Source organism: Talpa occidentalis, unplaced genomic scaffold, assembly GCF_014898055.3.
Source record: "Talpa occidentalis isolate TD23 unplaced genomic scaffold, MPIMG_talOcc4v2.1 talOcc4.17, whole genome shotgun sequence".
Lineage (NCBI taxonomy): Eukaryota > Metazoa > Chordata > Mammalia > Eulipotyphla > Talpidae > Talpa > Talpa occidentalis.
This window is the reverse complement of record NW_023601754.1, coordinates 47,135,713-47,160,844: the sequence shown is the minus strand read 5'-3', so window position 1 is coordinate 47,160,844 and position 25,132 is coordinate 47,135,713. Positions and strand designations below refer to the sequence as shown.

Genomic DNA, 25,132 nt, shown 5'->3' with positions numbered 1-25,132 from the left:
TGTTGTCTTGTTTTCCCCCACGGGCATGGGCCCATCCTGTGTTTTGTCCTTTGCTGCTGTATGGCCAGTGCCTGACATAGGCTGGTTTAGTGAATAGTTATTGAATAAATGAACTTAGCACATGTAGGTCACATAGCTAGTGCTCACTAAACATTAACTGTTGTCTTTCATGTGCAGGGGATGCACCTGAGTCAGCCTCTCCACCTTCCTTCTCTTGCAGGTCGCTGTTAAGATGGAGTTGCCAGCACAGTGAATCCAAGGTCCAGCTGAGACCCCATAAAGGTACTGTTTCCCCGACCTTCACACACACCCCTAACATCCTGTTCCCTCCAACAGCCTGCTCCTCTGGCTTGCTACTACCAGACTTCATTCCCAGGAGTAACTGAAACTGAGCAGACCCCCAGGGAAATGACCCAATTGGTGGGTCCTTACTCAGGCTCTTATGACTACAGGACACAACAGGAAAATAGGCACAGTATGAAATAATAATAACGGTATTTACACAGGAAGTGAGAAAAAGAGAAACTATTTACTGGCTGGCACATGGCCCAGTGTCATCTGCCTTGCCCCAGATAGCATCCACTGAGCAGAGACTGGGGTCCAAGCCAGAGTTGTGAGCAACAAGCAGTGGCTTCTCTAGTGCCACCACCAGAGGCCCCAGCAATTTAATTGCTAGCTCATTGCTGATTCTGTGATGGGTATGGTTTCTCAACCTGACTTTCCATGACCTCAAGCCACTCCACATTCTCCTGTGAGGCCTGCAGTTTCAGTTTGTTCTGCTTTGGGCCTACCCTGGTGGCTAGAGGCTCAGAATATGGATAGCAACTCACTTTTTTTTTTTTTAATTTCTTTTTTTTTTTTTAAGATTTTATTTATTTATTAATACAAGCACTGGGTACAGTCAGAAGCGCAAGAGGGTGGGAGAATTCACCAGAGCCAGAGCGGGGAACAGAACAGGCAGAGGGACCGAAGTACACTGCTGAGGGGAGCAGCGGGTGGCAGGAGAGGTCTGTGCGCCATGTGGGACCCTCACCCGGCGGCCGGGGATCGAACTGGTGCTGCAGAGGCTGCGGGCAGCTTTGCAACCCAGCATTCAACTGCTGCGCCACTGGAGAGGCCCTAAGATTTATTTCTTTATGCATACAAGAGTTGGAGTACAGGCCAGAGATGCGGGAGGTGAGAGGATCCACCAGAGACAAAGTGGGAAACAGAAAAGGCAGATTGACTGAAGTACACTGCTGAGGGGAGCAGCAGGAGAGTCAGGAGAGGTCTGTTGCGCCATGTGGGTTGCTCCCTTGCCCAGGATCGAACTCATGCTGCAGAGGCTGAGGATTGCTTCATAGTGTGGTGCTTAATCCCTTGTGCCACCAGGGAGGCCCAGCAACTCACTTTAGAAGCGTGTTCAGGTCACGGCTTACTTTCCTCCGTTTTGCAGTCTCTCCATCCTGGGGGACCTGGGTGGCTAATCTGCTACAGTGGATTACATCTTGTTTTTCTCAGCTTACTATCTCCCCCACCCCCTTCTGTTTTCTAGCATGATTACCTTCTGTCCAAACTGTGGCAAAAATATCAAAGCAGCATTCAAATTCTGCCCTTACTGTGGGAAACCTCTGCCTACAGAGGAGCATGAGGGGGCCCAGACCTCCGTCAAGCCCCGTGTGTCATCTTGCCAAGGTAAGAACCAGAGATTTGCTTGCTTGGTGTCTACTGGATGTCCTGTCGGCATCTGCACATCCCAGAACTGAGTTCCCGAAATGACTGCTGCCCCCACCTGCCCTCCCATAGATCTCCCTATCCCCCACGGCCACATCATTTATCCAGTTTCTCAGACCAAACTTTAGAGTCATCCTTAAGTCCTCATCACACCCTCCCAGCCACACACACACATACAGACACACAACTCCAGGCCACAGAAAACCTCGTTAGCCCTCCCTTTAAAATCACTGCTGACTTGACCCACTTCCTGCCACCTCCTCTCCCCTCACCCTGCTCCACCCCACCCTCCACTCTCACTAATGTTTTTGCAGAACCTTCTCCTGGCCTCCCCACTGCGTCTATGTCCTTGTAAGTGTCGATATTAAACACAGTGTTTTACTTCAATAATGCTTCTCCTCCTTATGCTCGATAAGGACAGGAGTGTACCGTGGTTTGTAAGTTGTGTTGATTGTGGTTTGGGACCTGCAATTCGAACAGCACCCAGGACCGCGCCTACACACAGCTGGGTGCTGGAAACTTTATTGATGGACTGAGTCAAGGAATGAAGTGTCAACAGGAGGTCCTGGCCAGTGGAAACCTAGGCACAGAAGTTTCATTGATAAATGAAATCACGCTCACTTTCCTGGGGACCCAAAAAAATTACTCCAAAGAGAAAATTGTTGGAAACATTTGTCTCTATCTCAACCTTAGTTGAAAATGCCCTCCTGAGAATTCTTAACCAAGAAAAAGAACTCACATTATCACCAGTTAGGGCCAGAGTTCATCCTCATCTGTGTGGCCTCACAAAAACCCAGAGTTAATGTTAGTTAATGTAAAGTGATAAGATGTGGGTGCCACTCCCCAGCAGAAGCCAATCTTTTCTTGGAGAACACTCTTTAAAGAGATCTTAGAGAGGGCCTCCCCGGTGGCGCAGCAGTTGAGTGCTGGGTTGCGAAGCTGCCCGCAGCCTCTGCAGCGCTGGTTCGATCCCCGGCTACTCCCCGGCCACCAGAGGAGGGTCCCACATGGCGCGCAGACTTCTGCCGCCCGCTGCTCCCCTCAGCAGTGTCCTTCGGTCCTTCTGCCTGCTCTGCTCCCCGCTCTGGCTCTGGTGAATTCTCTCACCCTCCCGCGCTTCTGACTGTACCCAGTGCTTGTATAAATAAATAAATCTTAAAAAAAAAAAAAAAAAAAAAGAGATCTTAGAGAATTCCCACAGGCATGTGAGCTCCCAGCCAATCAGCAAAGATACCAGAAGCAATGAAGCAGTGAGCTGCAGAATCAGGCTGCAATGACTGGAGACCTTGGCGCAAACAAGAATCTGTGAAGGACCCATTTTACAAGTTTAAAGATATAAAAACTAAAAAATAGGGCTTCTCCGGTGGTGCAGCGGTTGAGCGCTGGGTTGTGAGGCTGCCCTCAACCTCTGCTGCACTGATTCGATCCCCGGCTGCTCCCCGGCCACCGGAGGAGGGTCCCACATGGCACGCAGACCTCTCCTGCCGCCCGCTGCTCCCCTCAGCAGTGTACTTCGGTCCTTCTGCCTGCTCTGCTCCCCGCTCTGGCTCTGGTGAATTCTCTCGCCCTCCCGCGCTTCTGACCGTACCCAGTGCTTGTATAAATAAATAAATAAATAAATAAATCTTTAAAAAAAAAACTAAAAAATATAATGAAGAAACAAAAGTTAGTCATAAGTGATCAGGCAGATTTGAGTTTGGAAAGAATTAAAGGAAGGAAAGCTTTGCTCAGAGATTTAGATGACGGGAGAAACAAGACTTGGCTGTGCAGGCCAAAGGGAAGGGAGTGGTTGAATATGCCCTCGAGGTGTCAGAATTAAGGTTCCTTTTTAAATCCAGTCTGCATTGGGTCTGCCTTTCTCTAGGCTCAAGGAGAACGCTGAAGGCTGATTCTGAGGTCTCTCCCAAGAATATGAAGTGGCCTGGCGCTGTCTTTTCTCCCCCGCCACCCCTCTTCACAGACTGTGACAGTTCTGTGGCCAAGGAGACTTTGAGTTCCTGTGAGAAACCCAAAGGTAGGAGCTGGGATTGGTCTGGTCTGACGCTTCTTGGGGAAGAGGTCATACATCTGACAACTCGGGGGAATTCATTCCTTCTACCAGGATAAAAAGGCATCACCTCCCCTTACCTGGACCCTCACCCCCAGCCGCCTCCTAGCTTCCAGGCTTCCGCTTCACCCATGGCCTGAGCCGACCCCAACCCTCCCGGCTCACAGCCCTATCCTGGGCCTATCACCCACAGTCTCAGCTCTCCGGCCTGGCCTCTCTCACATGGTGGTCTGCTTCCTGTTTGAGCTCACCACAACCTTGCATGCAGAAAACTCCATTTTTGAAAATATTTTTTCAAGTTTTGCCTCTGTTCTTTGCAAAGCCTGTTCCCTCGGCCCAGGGCACTTTCATCTTCCCCCTTTGCCTGGTGTGGTGCCGTCTTCCCCACACTCAGGGTTCAGGGCCCAGGCAGACCCAACTGCATGCCCTGCCCCATGCCCACCAGCGCGTGTGGGAGGCTTCTGGCTGAGTCTGTTTCCCCACCGCCAGCCCTTTGATCTGAAGTGGTGGCCTCTTTGTCATCCTTCGGGCCACACATCCCCTGGCCACCCTGTGTCCAAGCCTGTCTCCTCACTGCACCCACCTCCCTGTCTTGCCAGCAGGGCCTCAGTCTAACATAAATTTCAGGGCTCTCTTCACACACAGGACAAGGCCCGGTCCTGTTTCAGGGTGTTTTTGGTTGCATGTCTGGAATGTCTTTTTTTGCTCCCAGCAAAGTTCTCTTCATCCAGTAAGTCCCAGCTTGACTGTTCCCTCCTTCAGGAAGCCTCCCTGACTTCTCCAGGGGCAGGCTCTCTCATATCTCTGTATACTGCCTTTTCTCAGACTCAGCTCTGATTGGTTGTGTCCAGGTCAAACTACCCTGCTAAATTAGGGGCTTCTCAGGGTAGGTGCTGGTTCTGACTTATGGCTGGGACCCCAGCTTTGTCACGCAAAGACCTGACCAAGTAAAGGCCTCAGGAAGCATTTGTTAGCGGAATAAGTGAACAGTATCATGAGTGTTGTCTCATTCCCCATCCACCTTTTCTCTCCTGGATGCCACTTTTTTATTCTGACATCCTGCAGGGTCCTGGAGCCGGTCCCCAACCCCCAAAAGCAGCCCACAGACGACCAAGCGAAGCCCTCAGACATTGAAGCGGAGCCGGGTGACCTCCTCCCTCGAGGCTTTGCCCTCGGGCATGGTGGTGACAGACAAGAGTGGGCAGCTCTGGAAGCTGGGATTTCTCCAGGGCAGGGATGACCAGGGCATTCTCTATGAAGGTACTCTCTGTCTGCAGACCTTTTTTTTCAGCATCAGGGATCAGGGTGAGGGTAAAATGACCCCTTCTGAAAATGGGAATGGAAGCCATATCCCAGCTGCATACCTGCCTCTAGACAATTCTCTTAGATTTAGGATTGAAAACCTACCTACCTGCAGGGAAGGTAAAGGAGTAAGGCAATTTGGAGTATTGGGGACTGTGGCTAATTGCATAGCATGCATCCTAAGAGGACCCTTTTTTTCAGCTCTACCTACTGTTGTCATACAGAGGTGCAGACCTGGTGTGGCTGAGTGGTAAGGATACCATGCAGTAGCTACTTTGCAGAATTTGAATGGCTGCTCCTCTCCCCACAAAAAAAAAAAAATGACTTGGATGTCAGGACTAATGACAATCTCACACAGACCCGGAGGGTATGAAAGGTCTATTGCTTACATAATTGAAGCTTCTGAGAACAGGTTTGAAATGCCCTGAGAAAGAAAGGGAAGGAATCGGGTGGGGCAGGGGTGTGGATTCCAGCACATGGCAGAGCTGGGGTTCAAATCCTGGCTGTCTGGCTTCTCAGCCATTATGCCAAAAGAGAGTGGGAGAAGGGGGAATGGAAGGAATCTGGAATGAGAGGAAAAGGAAGTGAGAGGAAGAGGAAGTGAGAGGGGCCAAACCCAGCAGCTGGGGTTTGGTCATTACCCCGGCCGGATGGCCTTGACCTCCCACCGGTTTGTCCCAGTCCAGACGACGTGGTACTTCACATCCTGTTCACAACAGTGATGGGGAGACAGCGGCCACTGGGGTTAAGATTCCATGGCAGCAGCTGTCATTTAGCCCCTCTGGCCCATCTGAAGTCCTACACATCTGTTAACGCATCTCGTCCCATGGCAGCCCGAGGGCTTGCCACTCTTTTCCGTGGTCACGTACTGAACTTTACCATCATCCCCCGCCTCCCCGGAGCATTTGAGAGAACCATTATCTGAGCAACTGCAGCCGCCCGCACCACCCACTGCTGTGAGGTGCAGGTGGAGTTCAAGTCCAGACCTGCGCTCCCGGTCTGGGCCCTCCTGCATGGAGTTTGGGGCCTTGTATCGGTGTCCTGTGGCCACCACTAACACCGGGCTTCAGACGGCAAACTCTGACCCTGACGGTTCTGGGGGTCAGAAGTCTGGAACCAACTTCACGGGGTGGAGTTAGGTGTGAGCAGGGCCGTTAGAGTCCAGGGGAGGCGCTCCACCCTTCAGAGCCACCCACATTCCCCAGGTCTCCTCTAGCTCCACAGCACATCACCCCATCCCCTCTCCTCTGAGTCAGATCTCTCCCGCCCCCCTAGTTCCAGAGGCACTGGACCAAGGACAGCCTCTGCCCTTCAGGATCCTTCACTTAATCCTGTCCACCCAGATCCACGTTGCTTCTCTCCCCCTGCGGCCCCTCACACATGCGGGTCCCTCCCTGTGGCAGCCCCAGAACCTCTCCTTCTCCCTCAGCTTCAGCTGCTCTGGGAGAATGGCCCCCCCAACCCTGGGATTCCCTAGTGTCAGATTTACATAAGCCAGTTGCCCTCATACATACGGACTCGGCCTTGGCGCCACTGGCACCAGAACGGGGTAATTCTACTTGGGGGGACCCCTGGCCCCTGCCCACTAGGTGCAGTAGCACGCCTCCCTTCCCCCAGTTGTGACTACCAAACTGTCTCCATCTAGGCCACGGCTGTTCACCTCGAACATGCCTCCAGGAGGCTGCCCAACTGGGGGCCATCAGGTGGTGCCCCTAGCTTTACGCACTGCCTTTCCAGCGACCACGATGAAGCAGTCGGGCAGTGAGTGCCTCCAGAGGGGCGGCAGACCCAGCAGGAAGTGGGGCATTCTGGTGTTGCCAGCAGGGAGCAGAGGGAGCTGGGGCCTGGAGGCCCCAGAGAGGCTTGGGGAGACAGGGAAGCCCACCTCTTACCCCACCGTCTGCTCATCTGACCTTGTTCACTGACATTGTGACTTTATGCCTCAGTTTCCTCACCTGCAAAGTGGAGATCTTGATAGCACTGACCCTCAGGGTTTGGAGGGGGTAAGCTGCGCCTTCCAAGTGCGTCCTGTGCCTCTGATGCTCATGGGCCCCAGAAGAGCATCCCCGCTCCACTCTCAGTGCCCCCCGCTCAGTGCCAGTCTCCTGTCTGGGGTCTTCACCGGGCTGCTCTTGGCGTCTAGCAGGGGCCTGTATGGCTAAGCCCTTGGCCATGCCCCCTGCCCTTCCTGGGCTTCCGGTGGCACCTCTTTCATGGGAAGGGCCTGCTGTGGGTGGGAGGGCCAGTCGGAAGAGTGGGAGAAACAGGGGCGCCTGTTTAAGTTCTGCGCAGCTTTTACCTCCCGCATTGAGTGACCTCGCTCAGCTTCAGTCCCTCGTATTCTCATCCATGCAGGGGGCTCAGGGTGATAGCAGCAGTGAGAACGGCATAGTGGCCTGCTTCCTGGGCCGTTGTCAGGGAAACGATGCGGTGAAGGCCACGCTGCTGAGCTCAGGGCCAGAGATGTGGCAGGGTTTGTGACTAAGCAGAGCTGGACCGGCTCACCAGCCCACACAAGGAAGCGCCCCGTGGCCATCAGTACCCAGAGGGGCAGTGGACATGCACTGTGATGTGGCCACAGTGGCCCCAGTAGGTCCAAGGAGCAGGAGTGGCCCCTCAGCATGGGCCCATGTTGGGCCATGGGGCTTTCCCTCTTCCCGTCATGCGGGCTGCCCTGGGATGTGCAGATGAGGGGTCTCCGAGGGGCCGAAAGCTGCCAGCAACGGCCCTCCTGAGGTGCGGCAGGGCCGGGGTCACAAGTGCATCCTTGAAGGGGAGTCTGCGGCTAGCCCATATATGCAGACAGTGCATATCACTGGGGGACCCAGCGTGCAGTCCTCGTGGCTGTGACTCTCCACAGTGTGGTCAGCCTGGGGAGACCAGCCCCAGTTCCCCGAATCTTTTCCTGTGGCTTTGCATGGACACACTCAATCCCCAGCCACTGGGTGGGACAACACATGTGACCTGTTTCTCCCTAGGAAGCTCGCCAGAGCTGAGTTTTCACTGAGTAATATCACATAGGCCCCCTCTGCCTGGCATGCACCCCAGAGTCCAGACGTGGCAGAAGGGAAGGGAAGTTCAGCAGAAACCATGTTTGCAGGGTTAAGGTCTGGGCCCTGTCTTCTTGCTTAGGGAATGCCAAACCCTCCCAAAACACAGGTTCCAAGATGCCAACCGAGGGCCAGCCCTGCTGGCGGGTCTTTGCAAGGAGAGCCTGGCCAGGCCATCTGCTTCCCTGTCTTTCATAGTTGGATGTTAACAGAGGGAGGGAGTAAAGTCAAGGGGGAAAGAGAACCAAATTTGAAAATAGGAAAGAGCAGGTCTTGAAAGCCACAGGTGCACTTGTCCTGGGGAGTGAGGGAGCCAGAGCTGCTGCTGCTTGAGACGTGACCCCCATCCCCCCGCATGTGATAACCGTGCTCATTTTGCCCATCCACAGCTGAACCTGCCTCCGCCTCCGCCTCCACCTCCGCCTGCAACTCGAATCCCAAGATACAGAGATTCTCACTCAAACTAGTGAGTGGGCACGGGACAGAAGGAGAGGGAGGGCCGTCCTGAGTGGGAGTCTGGGGCTTTGGCCGATGCACCCTTGACCTCCAGCCCCTGTGTGGGCTGGGGCAGGCCGCAGAGCAAAGCCTTGGACTGCAGGAGCTGTTTGACCTTGGCTGGTGCAGGTCTCCCTCTGGGCCGAGGTTCTTCATCACATCAAACCCCTCAGGAGCTGCAGTCGCTCGAGCCTGGCTGGAGCTGCCTCTGGCTGGCAAGCTCCCCACAGAGCCCAGTTCCACACGCGTGCGGTGGCGCCCGTGATACCCACAGCACAGCCCACCTGCCTGCTCGTTGTCTGCCTGCCTCAGAGCAGTTGTTCACTAAGCACCCATGTGTAGGCAGGGCCAGGTATTGGGGACCAGTGAGTCACGTCTGACCTTAGCAGATGGGAGCCATGCACTCGAGGGGGGCTTGGAGGAAAAAGTGATGAACAGCCAGGCTGCCCCCCGCTCCCCCAATTCAGAAAACCAGGACACCCGGACTGGTACCGGCTGCCCTCACTCAGTGCTAGGTGGCGGCTGTGTGTGGTTCAGAACCAGGGTTCTGGAGCCCAGGCTCACGCAGAGGACTAGCACCTGCTTGTCAAGAGCCTGTTCTGGCCCTGGCCTGAGCGCTTCCCACAAGCCTGCGGGGTCGCCGCTGTGTTCCCTGTGTAACAGATGCGGAAATGGGAGCATGCAACCCTTGCAACCCTGGGCAACCAGCATGCAGGTTGCTTTGCGCATTGCTGGATCCTGAGTACCCCAGAACAACAGTCAGCACCGAAGAGGTGCTTTGGAAAAAGAATGCAGTAACAGTGGATCTTTGACTCTGTGCTCGTAAGAACCAGATGTTCTCACTGTGTTTCATGAAAATATTTGGTCTGATTGTTAGGGAAAAAATGACCTGGTATTAACAATAGAATAAGTAAAAATTACATTTTACTTGTAAATAATATCTAAATAAGCCAGGGGCAGAGGTTCAGGACTGAAAGGATGGAGGCCCACTTTCCCTCTCCTTTGTCACTCCAACATCCTCAGCCATAACCTCCCCCTCATGGACAGAGGTGGCTGCGCCATCTCCCACCGTCACATCTGCATTCCAGTCAACTGGAACAGAAAAGTGAAAGGAGAGCCAGCCCAAGCAAGCCACTTAAATGCAGAACCTGGAAGACGCCCACCTTCTCTACCGTATCCCATTGGCCAGAACTCAGTCATGTGGTCATACCTCGCTGCAAGGGAGGCTGGAAAATGTAGTTTTTGCTGAAGACTGCGTGTCCAGGGAACACACATGGATCCTGTCAGAAGAATGAAAAGGGCAGGGAGAGACAACTTCCCCTCTCTGATAGGTGTTCATGTGCAGCACCCTAGGGAATTTGGTCCTGAGGTGTGAGGCCTGACACCTTGTCTTAGACACCTTGTCACATCTGGCTTAGCGTGACAGCCTTCTCCACCCCCCACTAGGACGCCAAGGATGGGCGCTTGTTCAATGAGCAGAACTTCTTCCAGCGGGCCGCCAAGCCTTTGCAAGGTATCCTCAGGGATGCAGGCAAGGGGAGAGAACTTGGGGGTGCCACTGGGTCAAAACAGTTAGCTTCTCCCAGCAGGGGTGCAAAGGATGGGAATTAAGGGCCTAGATTTGCTCTGTCAGACCTCAGGCCTCAGGACAGACAACGTGGGCTGGGGCCGGCCTGTACCTGCCCCTCATTTCACTGCTGGATCCACCCCATCCAACTGGGGTCCTGACACATGGACAGGCCCCTTGTGGCACAGGGGCCAGTGTGGACACTGCCTGAGCTAATCTACGAATTCAGAAGTGATTCTGTCTTTGCTCCTTTCACTCGCCCCTACTTTGATGCGCCTTCTTGCATGTCCCATGTTCTGCCCTTGTCACCAGCAGACAGATCACAGACATGCAGGGTTCACCCTGCTGCACCCCCTCACCATCATCCCCGGCAGGGATGCCATCTCCACATTGGGGAGCAGGTTGACCAGCCCGGGCAGCCCGGCAGCCTGTGCTTCTGGTCTGAGAACAGGCCCTTGTGCCCGTGGGCCTGGGACTAGGTGAGCTAACCTCTGCAGCCCCTGCCTCCCACAGTGAACAAGTGGAAGAAGCTGTACTCAACCCCCCTACTGGCCATCCCCACCTGTGTCGGTTTTGGCGTCCACCAGGACAGGTACAGGTGAGCCGCCTCACGCCGCCCACCTCCGTGGCCCTCTGCTCTCTCCTGGGCACAGCTGGGGCCCCGGAGCCTTGGCTGGATTGGTAGCGTCCTTGCCTCACCAGTTTGAGCCAGCTGGAGCCCTTAATCTTGCCAGGGGCTGGGATCTGTAGCTGCCCAGCCACGGCCCATCCTTGGCCGGTGCTCTGTGCCCTTCCCTGGTCACCTCGCCCACCTCATGGGGTCTCCGTGTCTTCCAGGTTCTTGGTGTTCCCCAGCCTGGGGAGGAGCCTTCAGTCGGCCCTGGATGACAGCCCAAAACACGTGATGTCGGTGAGGTCTGCGTTCCAGGTGGCCTTCCGACTGGTGTGTGCCTGCAGCTGCTCTGTGCCCATCTCGGGTTCGGGGCTCTGGGTCCTGGTTACTGTGGGCTTATACATCAGCATGCCCGCCCCGCGCCCCCTCTGGGGACCCTGCTGGCACGCTGACTGACGCGGGTCTCAGAGCAGACATGAGCATTACCGCAGTGGCATTCAGGGGAGCACAGAGCTGGAAAGGACCCCAGCGTCAAACTGAGGGTTCAATTGGGTTTTCTATTGGAAGCAGGTTCTCAAGCCGAGGCTTGTGGGGTGAGTGGGAAGTGGCAAAACACCGAGTGGATCAGCAGTGGGCATAGGTGGGGAGAGCGTTCCAGGCCCACAGTTCAGCTTGGGCAAAAGTGGAGAGGAACACCTTGCAGTTGTTCCTCCCTCACGCATCCTTTCATTCAACATCTGCTCCCTGCTGGGGGTTACTGTCCCGGGGTGGGGGCACAGACGTGGCTCCTGTGTCCAGTGGGAAAGGTGATATTAAACATTTGCACAGATGGCGAATATGCGCAGAATAGAAAAGTCCCCTGCCGTGACAGAGAAGAGCAGCAATTTAAATTGCTGCCAAGAGAGGGGCATGGCAGGGGCACCAGAGTGTCTGCAGTTATACGTGGAAAGGGAGCGGGTCAGAGGCGGTTGGTGTGGAGAGATCAGCAGAGACCAGATGGTGCAGCTCCTCAGACACTGAGCTCAGACTCTGGGCTGTGGATCTGCATGGCCCTGGGAGGACGGACAACAGTGGAGGGGGAGGGCTGGGAGGACCCCATGGCCCCTGTGGGAGTTTGCATGGGGGTGGCATGGGGGGGTGGACAGTGGAGTTTGTAGAACCAGCAGAACATGGTAGACAGTAAAGTCTTGGGCTCAGGCTGGGGCTGGGATATAGCTGGCACTGAGGCAGTTCAATATATGAGTCTAGAACTCAGTAGGGAGTCGGTATAAAATATAGTGAAATGTGTGACTTGGTTAATGAAAGGTATTTTAGCTCCACGGGGGAAAAAAGAATAAACTGATATATAAGGTGGTTCAGTTATTTTGGCAGGTGGGCAGTAGGCAGCCAACTTGTTTCCCTCCTGAGTTTGCAATCAACTAAGAACTAGATAAAAGACACACATGAGAAAAAGATTTATTTATGCATACAAGATCTGGGGTACAGGCCAGAGGTGTGGGGGGTGAGAGAGCCCACCAAAGACAGAGTGGGGAACAGAACAGGCAGACTGATTGAAATAGGCTGTTGACGGGAGCAGTGGGGAGACAGGAGAGGTCTGCCGTGCCATGTGGAGCAGCTCCCTGGCCGGCTGGGGAATCGAACTTGTGCTGCAGTGACTGGCGATAGCTGATAGTGCTGTCTTTAATCCCTGCACCACCAGGGAGGCCCCTAATGCTCAATTTTTAAGAAGATTAATTATGAGATGTGCTTAGGTGTGCCATCAGGGTGGACTTCTAATGCTTCACCCAGAATTAGTCCGGGTTAGCCCCCCAGCCATAGGGCCTGATGAGGCCAGGCTCACCAGTGAGGCCTCCTTCACTGGACCCTGCATCAGACTCTGTGTTATTCATGCTCTTCATGGAGGTGCTTCCTTTCTTCCTTCAGCTGGATGCCCTGGAATTCCTCCATGAGAACGAGTATGTGCATGGAAATGTGACAACTGAGAATATCTATGTGAATCCAGAGGACCTGTGCCAGGTAAGAACCTGTGCTTCCTACCCCAGGGGCTCTCTAGGCTCAGGATCTCATCTATCTGCAAACCTACATTTATTTTTTTTTAAGATTTATTTATTTATGCATGCAGGATCTGGAGTACAGGCCAGAGGTGTGAGGGGTGAGAGGATTCACCGGAGACAGAGTGGGGAGCAGAAAAGGCAGATTGACTGAAATACACTGCTGAGGGGAATAGAGGGCAAGTCAGGAGAGGTGTGCTGTGCCATGTGGGTAGCTCCCTGGCTGGCGATCAAACTCATGCTGCAATGGCTGTGTATAGCTTCATAGGTTGTGTCTTAACTCCTTGTGCCACCAGGGAGGCCCTCCAAACCTACATTTAATTCACAATGCCTATTGCAGACAAAGAATTATTATCCATCACATATAAAGAGCTCCTTTGAATAAATAAATGTAGCAATTTGTAAAAAAAAATGGACAAAGGATAGAAAAAGAAATCCATGGGTTAGTTAAATACATGAAAAGGTGCTCAACTTCCCTGATAATTATAGAAATGAAAATGAAAGTGTGCTGTTTTTCATTCTTTGGGGTGACAGAATTAAAAAGCATGATATCTATTGCTTGTAAGGATGTAAGGTAACAGAAATTTTTTATATACTGTTGGAAATGTAAATTTGGTAACCTTTTTGGCAGGTAATTTGGATACAGCAGTCAAAATTTTAAATACTTTTTTAATCCACCCATTTATCTATTTTAGGAATGCATCCCAGCTATAAATTCTAAGATTTATGTGCCTATTCAAAGATACATATACAAAAGGTTCCAATGACATTGACAGCAGATTAAAATGAGAAACACTTTAAATATATGCTCCTGGTAGGGTGCTGATGAAGTAGATTTTTAAAGTAAATTCTGATTATTCTTTCAATTGCAAGTGAGAGCCCCAATTGAACATTGCTTAGTTAAAAAAACAAAAGCCTTAAAAAGCAGTGGGTGCAGGGCCGCCCCTGGTGGCGCAGTGGTTGAGCGCTGGGCTGTGCCTCTGCAGTGCTGGTTCATTCCCAGCCGCCTGCAAGGGACCCACAAAAAAAAGAAAAGCAGGGGGTTCAAGTTACTGTTCCATGGCAGGGAACATTCAGGACTTCTGGCCTTCATGCATGGCTGAATCTCAGGACTCAAGCCCTGACAGGGGATCCAGCTCTTGCAGCCTTTGCATTGCTCACTCACTGTCAGGAAGTCTCTCTTCCCTCATGGTGACAGAATCACTGCCAGCAAGTTAAGCTAAAATTCCCTTAGTTTAGAAATGCCAGTGGAAACGGATCAGGTGTTCCATGACTCAAATATATGGACTAAGAGGTAGAGATCGAGATCGCAGAGAAAATTCCTGAAATTATAAAGCAAAGCTCTCAAGGATTTCCCTGTGTGTCCATACAGAAGAAGAATCACTCTAAGGAAGTGGTTCTCATGATGACGGAGGCCAGGAGCCCCAAGAGCTTAGAGTAGTTGCTAAGCTGGAGATCCGGGCGAGCTCGAGTGTGCCTCTAGTCCCAGTCCAGGGCCTGAAAATCAGGGGAGATTCATTGTAAGTTCTGGTCTGAGATCTCGCAGGCAGGAGACCAAGAGGGGCCAGTGTTTCAATTTGAATCAAAGGCAGAAAAAGACCAGCCGTCCTGCTCAAGCAGCCTTCCCTTCACTTGGCCTCCCTGCTCTACCCAGGCCAGCAACTGGCTGAGGCCACCCACCTCTGGGGACGATTTAAATGTTAACCTCATCCAGAAACGTCCACACACACATACCCAGCATAACATCTGGCCAAAGTCCAGGCGCCCCATCACCTGTCACAAACTGACCAGGAGACGGGTAAAGGCCTCGCACAGATAGCCCACAGTCTCCAGCATCCATGCGCTCAGCAGGTGTTGCAGCCATGGAAAAGCAGGTGTGGTTGACTTTGTGGGACTGGCAGATAAGCACTTTATCTTTTAAATTCTGTTAAGCCCTGCTAGGTGGGAGCTGTTGCTGTCATCATTTTACAAATGGAGAAATCAAGACGTGGAAAATTTCATGATTATGAAAAGGGCCGTGAAAGGGGCGCTGATGTGCACCTGGGCTCTCTGGGTCCAGAGCCACTACCCTGAACCACAGTGAAAGTGCAAAGATCTGGTGTCCAACGGGAAGTGCCCTGTCACCCTCTCTGGAAAGTAGACCTTTTCCAGACACGCGTATTTATCAATTATTTAAAGAAAATAAGTTAAAACTATGCATAAGAGGGCCTCCCTGATGGCGCAGGCAGTTGAGCACCGCACTGTGAAGCTGTCCGCAGCCTCTGCAGTATGGGTTAAATCCCGGCCGGCAGGCAAGAATCCCACATGGCGCGGCAGACCTCTCCTGTCTCGCCCACTGCTCCCCTCAGCAGTGTATTTCATCAGTCTGCCTCTTTTGTTCCCCGCTCTGTCTCTGGTGAATCCTTTCACCCTCCCGCGCATCTGGCCTGTGCCCCAGTTCTTCCATAAATAAATAAATCTTAAAAAAAAAAAAAAACAGGGCCTCCCCGGTTGCGCAGCGGTTGAGCGCTGGGCTGCGAAGCTGCCCACAGCCTCTGCAGTGCCATTTTGATCCCCAGCCGCCGAGCAAGGGTCCCACATGGCACACAGACCTCTCCTGCCGCCCGCTGCTCCCCTGAGCAGTGTACTTCGTCAGTCTGCCTGTTCTGCTCCCCGATCTGGCTCTGGTGAATTCTCTCACCCTCCTGTGCTTCTGACTGTACCCAGTGCTTGTATAAATAAATAAAATAAATCTTTTTAAAAAAAAAAAAAAACTCTGCATAAGAAACTTACTAGTAGTTACTTCTGGGAAGTAGGTTTTTTGGGGGGTTTTTTGTTTGTTTTTTTTGTTTAGATTTAGGGAGCCCAGGCACTAGCTGACTCATGTTCTTTTCACTTCATACCCTTCCATTTGGCACTGGGTTAGTTCAAATTGCACCCACGATTGAAATCTTCAACGTCGGCAGCTGAGCTCCTGTCCTCCGAGCCGTACAGCTTCTCCCCATGTCCACACAGGTGACCCTGGCAGGCTATGGCTTCACCTTCCGCTATTCCCCAGGCGGCAAACACGTGGCTTACACTGAAGGCAGCAGGACCCCACATGAGGGGGACCTCGAGTTCATTAGCATGGACCTGCACAAGGGATGTGGTAAGAGGCAGGGAAGGGATACAGGGCCATGAGGACATACTTCTCACACAAGGGTAGCGCTAGGTTTTCACAGCCACGACAGCAGATGGCCAGACAGGAGTGACAGCTTGATTTGGGTTCAGAACCATGAACAGGGTTTAGATTCAGCATCTGGTTTAGACGTGAAGGTGAGAGTTGCCCCGGAGTAACTCAGGAAAGGCTGAGGAGGCCATTGCTGTCCATGTCTAGAGCACAGGAGGAAGGAAACTCTAGATGGAGGTGCCTGTGTATCTTAGTGGTCCTCAGCTAAAGCCCGTGTGCCTACCCACATACTCCCCGAGACTGGGCTTTCCCAGGTGTGGATGGTACCTGTGCCTCCAGCATCAGGGGGCAGGGCTGGCACAGCACACTCTCAGTGGTGGTTGAATATCTACACAAATTGTTGTCTAAATCATATGATTCAGGAAGCATAAGAAAAACCCATGGTCTCCTTTGACTCCCCACTAGCTGGGTTCAGTGTCCACCCTTCTGGGCCCTCTCACGCCCTGTCCCATCTCCTCTGTAGCTTTGGTAACCCCACTTACTCCCCATTGAACTCTCAAAAGCTGGGACCCGACCAGACTCATGTCTGGGACTGAATGTGGGTCAGGGCTTCGTGCAGCATGTGCTGAGGACTCATTGAATGCACGGGTGTGTGGATGAGTGACAAGGAGGTAAGGCAGTGACAGTGAAAGAGATAACGAGAGAGGAGGTAAAAGGATTGCCGGGGGTGGAGAGCGATTGAGAGACTCCTGAGTGAGATCAGGCAAAGCAAAAGGACACGGATGAGACCCTGTGTTTCCACGGCTGAGTGCGGGAGAGCTCGTTTGAGTCAGTGAGAGAAAGGGAAGGGGCTGATGTGTCAGCCAGTGGCACTTCCACACTGAGCCAGCACCTTTTTCCCTCCCCCGCCAGCACCCTCCCGCCGCAGCGACCTCCAGTCCCTGGGCTACTGTATGCTGAAGTGGCTCTATGGGTTCCTGCCATGGACAAAATGCCTCCCCAACACCGAGGATATCATGAAGCTGAAACAGAAGTGAGTCTGGGGATAAGCAGAGCCAGCATTAGCCTGGCATGCCTCTGGGTGGGGCAGAAGCTCAGACCCAACAGGAAGAGGAAGGAGGGGCGCTGGTGCTGGCAGAGCAGGGCCTCTGTGCTTCCCAGGTATGTCAAGAGTGTGGGCTCTGAGGCCACGCTGCCTGGGGACTCTTGTCCCACCACACCCCACACGACAGGGTGTAGTGTGTGCAGCTCAGCCTCCTCACACCACAGTGTCCTCCATGAGGTGGAATCCTGATGGCACCAACTTGAGAGCAGTGAAAGGATGTGAAGAGTTAGGCACGCATCTGTGTATGGTGCTCTTCTGGCCTGTGGGAAATGCTCTCTGTGCACAGGAAACCACTTATCCCCTCATAAACCACTTATCCCCTCATAAACACATGGGGAGCCTGAGCAGGCAAGACATGGGCCAGGCTCGGCCTCAGGCCACACCAGCCCCCGGTGTCCACACTCCTCTGCCCATAAAATCACCTGGTCCTGCTGGCTGTTTTAAGCGTTCAGCACCAAGGACAGGTGATCACTGGCTCAATGGGTTTGCGTTTCAGCACCAAGGACAGGTGCCCAGCGTGCTGCTTCAGCACCAGGAACAGCAGAACAGCTGGGTGCAAAGGGAGGCGCTGGAGTGTGGTTCAGCACTGCGGACTGTGGACAGCCGGCGTAGGGTAGCCCTGCAAGTCCAAAGGCAGCTGTAGACCTGGAGGGCGAGAGTTGCCCAGGAGTCATCCTGGTGGGGCTGTCCAGGAAATGGTTGGCTGTCCATGCCTGAAGTGCAGGAACGGGTTAGTTTATTTTTGAAGATTTATCTATGCATACAAGAGCTGGGGTGCAGGCCAGAGGCACAGGGGGTGAGAGCATTCACCAGAGACAGAGTGGAGAGCAGAACAGGCACATCTACAGAAATACACTGCAGTGGGGAGCAGCGGGGAGACAGGAGAGGTCTGCTGTGCCCTGTGGGTCAGCTCCCTGGCCTGGGATCAAATTCGTGCTGCAGTGGCTGCTGATAGCTTCATAGTGCTGAGATTCTTTGTCTGAAAAGTAGGTATGACCTAAGCTGGTTTCCTTTGACGTGTCTGTATCCTTGACAGAGTCCGTGTTGTTGGGTGTTGAATTGGTCTGATGGTGCCTTGCCCTGAGTCTCACCTTCCTTCAGGTTTTGACTTAATGGTCACTCCCCAGGAAGCCCTGCCCTCACCCCCACTGCGTCATTTCTCTTGCTTGCCCATACTCAGGAAGTCTTCTGTCCCTGCCACACCGGCCTACACGTGATGGCTTCCATATGCTTGTCTGCTCTCAGCACTGCGCCCAGGGCTTCCAGAGTTACCCTCAGAGCAGCTCTGAGGTGGCGCTCTTCTAACCTGAGGTGCAGAACTACCAAGTCGTAGAGCTACCAAGTAAGAGCTTTTGGATTCAGTCCCATGTTCTTCAACTGCAGGGACGTCCCCTTTTGATGCCAGCGTCCGCCAGCATCCCCCAGCCTCCCCAGGACTTACGTAGGTGGACTGTGGCTCTTGGACTCAGCTTTCCTTCACTCAACAAATACCTGCTGGGTGCCTGTGTGCCAGGCTCCATTCTGGCCCCAGGGGCACTGGAATAACTAAGACAAGCCTCCCTGCCCTAAGGGAACTCACATTCTAGGGGGGAGACAGAGTAAAGAGAGAGTGAACCACACAGCAGGTAAGCAGGCAGGCTGTTGAGGGTTCTGTGCAGAGCCTGTCAGGGTGGGCACCCCACCAGGGCAGGCGTCATGCTAGTGATAAAGACGGTGGTGGAGACTCGGGCGCATCTGCAGAGGGTCCCTCCAGCTCCCCACTCTTTCATCAGTGAGACCACCCACTGAGGCTCTGTTAGGTTGAATCCTTCCTCTCCTACTTCTTCTGACTCCTAAGAGCAGGCCAGCCTCACTTCTCTACCTGACCTTCCCCTCAGCTCGAGATAACCCGTGAATGAGATGAACCTCATTTGGAGGCCTGCACTCTCCAAGTGCCGGTAGCGATCCTAGTGATCACCTTACATTGATGATTTCGGTATGAGTAACAGTTTGTTCCAGAGCCCCAACTCCTGACCACCGCCCCCGAGGGCTGGGCAGGTCAAGGTGCTCCAAGGGGTGTTGGTGTTGCCCTCACTGCCACAGGCGCTGTCCCAGCCGCTCTGCAGTGATCGAGGCAGCAACCAAAGGCACCACGAGAGGGCGCCGTTGCGCCGCACACATTTGTGACCCTAGTTGTGGCCACGAGGGGGCGATGTCGCCCCGTGCACATTTCTGAACCCTCGCTTGTGCTCTGGAATGACTGGTGTGCATGGTATTTTGCATTTCGTTTACCCTGTATCTTTTTTTAATGTGCATGATGGAACGAATGACTAAAAGAAAGAGGACAGAATTTGATTCCCCAGACCTTTAGGCGTGCAGAGCCCTCAGCTGGGACAGCACAGACAGGAGAAGGATTTGGTCCCTGTTCTCCCTGGAACCCACAGTGCAGGCTATGGTGGGAGAATCGCTCACAGGATGTGCCCCCCAATGGCACAGCACTTGTGGGATGGCTGAGGGGATGGTCAGATCTTGTCCTCTCTGGATCTGCAAGCGGCCTTTGCCCACTCTCTGGCATCTGGATACCCACCGACCTTCACAGTCAAAGTTTTGAGCTTCTGGATCCCAGGGTGGTTCTCTCCCGCTCCTGGATGAGGCTGCCTTTGCAGGTGTTTGCAGAATCGCCCGCGGCTGCATGGCCACTCAAGCGTTGGACAGCTCTAGTTCTACCCCAGCTACAGCCTCCTTTTCCACATTGTCATGCTTTCTACTGGTGATTACTTTCCTCAAAAGTTCGGCACAAAACTAGGGTCCTAAGCGCAGCGGGCTGTGGAGAGGGGCCTATGTCAGAGCGAGTTTCCGCACTGTTGACCGCGAGCTCAGCGAGCACAAGTCAACGTCCTGTCAGGTGAGGTGTCTGAGTGAGACGCGCACAGAGCAAGGTGGTATCGTGGCCAGCAGATGAGTATTGTGGCTGCAGGCTCCGGGGACCCCATGCTGTGTTCCCAGAAAGTGCAGGTCCCGATTCACTTGTCCAGGTCCCGGGGACAGAGCAGGACACAGAGAGTGGGACAAGGCGCGTGTTCCCTAAGTTTGCGCCCCGCAAGGAAGCTCCTTCACATCTGCTCTGTCCCGTCAGGTTTCTTGACAGCCCGGAGGCCCTCGTGGGACAGTGCAGCCGCTGGATCAGCCCCTCAGGTATGTCCTGTAGTGGCGCAACTGGGCTGTTCTCTTGGGGTTACCTCCCTCTCCACCCCTTGGCTTTGTCCAGTGAGTTTTCCAAATTGCATGTGTCTCTGTGTCACCACGGAAAAACAGAAACCTTCTCCCAAAATGCAGAAGCGTCCCTGAACGGGGCCAGAACCAGCCTCACACCGCACCAACCATGTATGAAGCGGGTTGTTTAGTGGAACCACATTGTCTAGAATATATCGGTACAGGTTGCTTTTTTGTTTGCTTTTTTTTTTTTAAGATTTATTTATTTATGCAGATAAGAGCTGGGGTACAGGCCAGAGGTGGCGGGGTGGTGAGAGGATCCACCAGAGACAGACAGAGCAGGGAACAGAACAGGCAGATTGACTGAAATACACTGCTGAGGGGAGCAGTGGGTGAGACAGGAGAGGTCTGCCTTGCCATGTGGGTTTCTTCTTGGCTGGCTGGGAATCGAACTCGTGCTGCAGAGGCTGCGGATTGCTTCATAGTGCGTTGCTTAACCCCTTGCACCACCAGCGAGGCCCTGCTTTTTTGTTTTCATTTACAAAGAGGGTGGCTTGGAAATATTCTGTGTCATTGCTTATAAGATTTCATCAGTTTCTTCTTAAATTGTGGTTACTCAGAATCCCTGTATTTTTAAACTACCATCGTGACTTCTTGTCATGCAGTCAGTTGAATAGCCAAGAATGGGAGGTACGTTTCGTGTTTATTACTCTGCTGTCACTGACATATGACATTATATTGGTTTCAGCTGTCAATATAGTGACTTGATATTTATGAGGTTTTTTTCCTTAGGATGGACAATTTTTTTTTATTCCCCATACAATTCCCACCCCCCCATTTTGACAGTAATACCTCCTCCCCTCACCCCCACCCCCGTAGTGTGTCTCTGGTTTATAGTTGCTGGTTGATTTTGGTTTTTACTTTATTATAATTAGTCTTTTTCCTGGTCCCTTATTTAGGTTTTCTAAATTCCTGCTGTGAAGGACAATTTTAAGATCTACTCTCAATGGCTTTTATTTTTACAATATTGGTCCTAAAATTCCATTGTACATCAGCATGAATTTTTTAATTTAATTTTTTTTTAAAGATGTATTTATTTATGCATACAAGAACTGAGGTGCAGGCCAGAGGTGCCGGGTGTGAGAGGATTCACCAGAGACAGAGTGGGGAACAGAACAGGCAGATTGACTGAAATACACTGCTGAGGGGAGCAGCGGGGGAGTCAAGAGAGGTCTGCTGTGCCATGTGGGTCACCTCCTTGGCCAGGGATCGAACTCGTGGTACAGTGGCTGCCATTGCTTCATAGTGCTGTGTCTTAACCCGTTGCACCACCAGGGAGGCCCCTAATTTAATTTTTAATTTTTATTTTGCAGTTACCTTTTTCCTCTTCTACGTGTGCACATGTCCGGCTAAGTTTTTTTCAATAATAGAAAGTTGCAGAAGTTAAGGAAGTGCCTGTGAGATCATTGTTTCGGGAATGTGTGTGCGTAGGTGGCAGCGGGTTACAATGTAAAATATATTTCTAATTATGTCTCAGTTTCAAATGCTTGCAAAGCTTTTTAGCAGACCCCACCGCAACAATCATTGCTCAAGCCAGGCCTGTTAGAAATGGGGTTGTTGGTATCTTAACTGGCACTTTTTAAAATGGGACAATGGTGTGGTGCTTATTTTGGGGAAAACCAAAACATGTTTGATGTTTCCCAAGAATTTAAGTTTCAAAAACAAGCTCAAGTGTCTCTGGCAGTGCCAAGCACAGGAGCACCCAGCTGATGGGCACCATGCCTGAGGTCTCTGAGCCAGGCCCCCAGGCCCTGGCTTGGGGGCCTCTCTCAGGCCTCTCCCATGGTTGGGGGGTATCTTGACCACAGAGACCCTGCAGGAGTACCTGAAGGTGGTGATGGCCCTCAAGTATGAGGAGAAGCCGCCCTACACCCTCCTGAGGAACAATCTAGAAGCCCTGCTTCAGGACCTCCGGGTCTCACCCTACGACCCCATAGACCTCGAGATGGTGCCATAGGTGGGTTCCGGTGGGAAAAGTGTGCACCCTAAACTTTCTCCCTGCCCCACCCCAGCCCCAGGTGCCCCTGGATGTTTCCTCCAACTTCCCAGGAGACCCTGGCTTCTCCCACAGAGTTCCCTTTTCAAACCCCAGGAATGGCAAGTAGCAGAAGCCTGACTCAAGGTGGTTCTGATCAGTTCCTGTAACTGGAAACTTCCAGGGGAGGGGTGCTCTGGGAATGACTGGACTTGGGCTCTGGAAAATGCCCTCCACACGCTGTCTGCCTCTCTTGCCCCTTCCTCCGTCCCATCCCCGGCGGTCTCAGCTTTCCTTTGGGCTGCTCCCTGGAGTCCCCGCACACACTCACTCTTGCGCCCTGGGCGGCCTCTGCTGTCTTCACTTCATGCTCTGTCTCGCGCCTTTTCTGTCAACGCAGAAGGTGCCCACCCTGGATGGCACCAAGTGGTGCAGGGCTCACCTTAGACAACCGGCAGGTGGGCTCCTGCCGGCTTTCCTGGGTACGCCCTTGTGCGCTGCGCCTCTGGGTGGCCTTCTCACTTCAGAAGCGATACTGAGATGGCTCTCCGCCTGGGCTGGGCCTGCTTCCGTCCCGGCGCTGCCTGAGCGTCTCCCGGACCTTTCGGGTCAGAAGCAAACTCAGCGCCTTTTCGGCGAGTTCTGGCCACACGGATGTGCAGAGCTGCTTGTGCCCGGGCTGCCCTCTGCTCTGTGGAGATGTCGTCTGTCACGCGCCTGAGACCAAACTCAGGATTGTCTCCTCAGCTTCTCCGCAGAGGCGATGTTGTCTCAAGGGGGGCCGGCGGTAGCTGGCGGGGCCGGGGGGGGGGGCCCACTCTGGCTGTGGCGTCTGAAGGGTGGAGGCCCACAGCGCCCAGGACGAGACCGTGATGTCGGCAGAGCTGCAGATGAGGAGGCTGAGCCCAGCACGCCTTGGGGTGTCCTGAGGTGGACTTCTTCCTGCCAGCATGTGGTTGCAAGTGCTCCCCCTTCCTGAGATCGCTCCTTAGCGCCCAGGGCCAAAGCCCGATAATACAATATGGACATGAAGCTCTTGGCACCACCCCTTCAGGGCGCTCTCAAAATGCCAGCCTGTGGGGGTGGCAGGCTCTCCAGCGCACCAGTGACACCCTCCAGAAGTGAAGGGTGGTGACCTCCTCCTCCCAGCACTCTGTCTTGGTCCCCCCCACACCCCGCCCCCTCCTCCCATCCCTCCAGGTGCTGCCAGGACCCTTCTCATCCATCTCTAGGTCTCATCTCCATCCTCTTCCCGAGAGGCCCCGGAGGTGGCAGCTGTGGGGTGGGCTCCGTGAGGGCAGGGGCCTCTCTGTGTCCCCACAGCCCAGCCTGGCCTGACACGTGCGTGCATCAGTCCATTTGTACCCAGAAGGCCCCCGCGTCATCCCCTGCATGCCGGCCTGACTGGTGCCTCCCTGTACACCCTGCACGGTAGAAGCCCGAAACCTGACCGCCCCTCTCAGATCGTCAGTTTCAGGTCTGCTCGCTCTGGACAACACTGACTCACAGCAGATTTGTCCCTGGGTTAGAACATGACAAGGAGATGCGATTTAAGGAGCCAGTGACCTGGAGTTCCAGAAGATCACTGTGCCTCTCTTTTATTTGTTTATTTATTTTTTAAATGTCTTTTCCACTTTTTTTTTTTTTAAAGATTTATTTATTTATTTATACAAGCACTGGGTACAGTCAGAAGCGCGGGAGGGTGAGAGAATTCACCAGAGCCAAAGTGGGGAGCAGAGCAGGCAGACCGACGAAGTACACTGCTGAGCTGCTAAGGGGAGCAGCGGGCGGCAGGAGAGGTTTGCGCGCCATGTGGGACCCTCTCCCGGTGGCCGGGGATCGAACCGGCGCTGCAGAGGCTGCGGGCAGCTTCGCAACCCAGCGCTCAACCGCTGCGCTACTGGGGAGGCCCATGCCTCTGTTTTAAAGTGGCTCCTTGCCTCGACCTACACAGCTGACCTTCAGCCTCCTCACCCACCCCCCAGTCCACTCTGCCCACCGCAATGTCCTCCCTTTAAGTTCTGGACCAGGCTGAGCTCGATCACACCTCAGGGCCTTTGCACCTGCTGTTCCCACAGTCTGGAACACTTGTCCCTTCGGTTGGCTTTGTGGGGCTTTTTTTGTATATCTGGCTCCTTGTCATTGGCTCTTAGACCCTGAGGTCCTCCCTGATGGCCCAGTGAGGCTCCGCTCCTCCTGCTGTCTTAGCACTTCACCCGTTTCCTGCAGGGTCCCTGTCCCCATCGTTTCAGTTTATAGCATATCCACTCCCCTCGCCCAAGTTGTAAGGCCAGCCAGGGTTTCCTGTTCCCCTTATTCAGGGTGGTATCCCGAGCCCCTCGAAGATGCCTGTCATGTATTAGCAGCTGACAGAGTGATCCTGGAATTAAGACACTAACACTTCATTTTCTTGTTTTCCAGAACTTCCAACTGGCATTCTGAAGAAAAAAAAAAAAAAAGGAGAGAAAAATGTGACATGTAGCCTGCTGTAGAATCACAGATAAGCTTCTAGAAAGATCCCTCCAGTGTGCATTCCTGGCTCTTCTTTAGGCACTTCTGCTCGTCAGCACCGCTAGTGCCAGCGAACCTCGCGGTTCAGCTCCGACAATGTGAACGTCTCTTTCAGCTGTCCCGGCCCCTCCCCGCAGCTGTCACCTGCACCAGCCGCTGGAGCGGAGGGTGGAGACTCCCGCTCAGGGACAGGGCCTGGGCTGCCCCCCAGTAGGACGCTCCCTACTGTGGCCACACTGTGCTTTGGTAATAAATGGTTTCATTGGCGCGTGGAGAGTCCAGTGTCCGCAGAAGAAGTTCCCT

At 53.4% G+C, this 25,132-nt stretch overlaps 1 protein-coding gene across 6 annotated transcripts in view; it reads left to right on the top strand.

Moving 5' to 3' along the window:
- The window catches only part of VRK3 (VRK serine/threonine kinase 3), a 26,169-nt gene extending 1,037 nt beyond the window's left edge, over positions 1 to 25,132 (top strand). For 4 of the 6 annotated variants that reach the window (XM_037517094.2, XM_037517093.2, XM_037517096.2 and 1 more), the window contains exons 2-15: positions 221 to 282; positions 1,535 to 1,674; positions 3,578 to 3,727; positions 4,826 to 5,020; positions 8,502 to 8,578; positions 10,054 to 10,120; positions 10,688 to 10,772; positions 11,012 to 11,117; positions 12,711 to 12,803; positions 15,833 to 15,965; positions 16,899 to 17,019; positions 20,207 to 20,265; positions 22,152 to 22,300; positions 24,740 to 24,778. In XM_037517094.2, the coding sequence (XP_037372991.1) occupies positions 1,536 to 1,674; positions 3,578 to 3,727; positions 4,826 to 5,020; positions 8,502 to 8,578; positions 10,054 to 10,120; positions 10,688 to 10,772; positions 11,012 to 11,117; positions 12,711 to 12,803; positions 15,833 to 15,965; positions 16,899 to 17,019; positions 20,207 to 20,265; positions 22,152 to 22,300 (1,374 nt within the window). In that variant the 5' untranslated portion in view covers positions 221 to 282; position 1,535 and the 3' untranslated portion in view covers positions 24,740 to 24,778. The other 2 variants (XM_054697357.1, XM_037517097.2) reach the window with 2 other exon arrangements.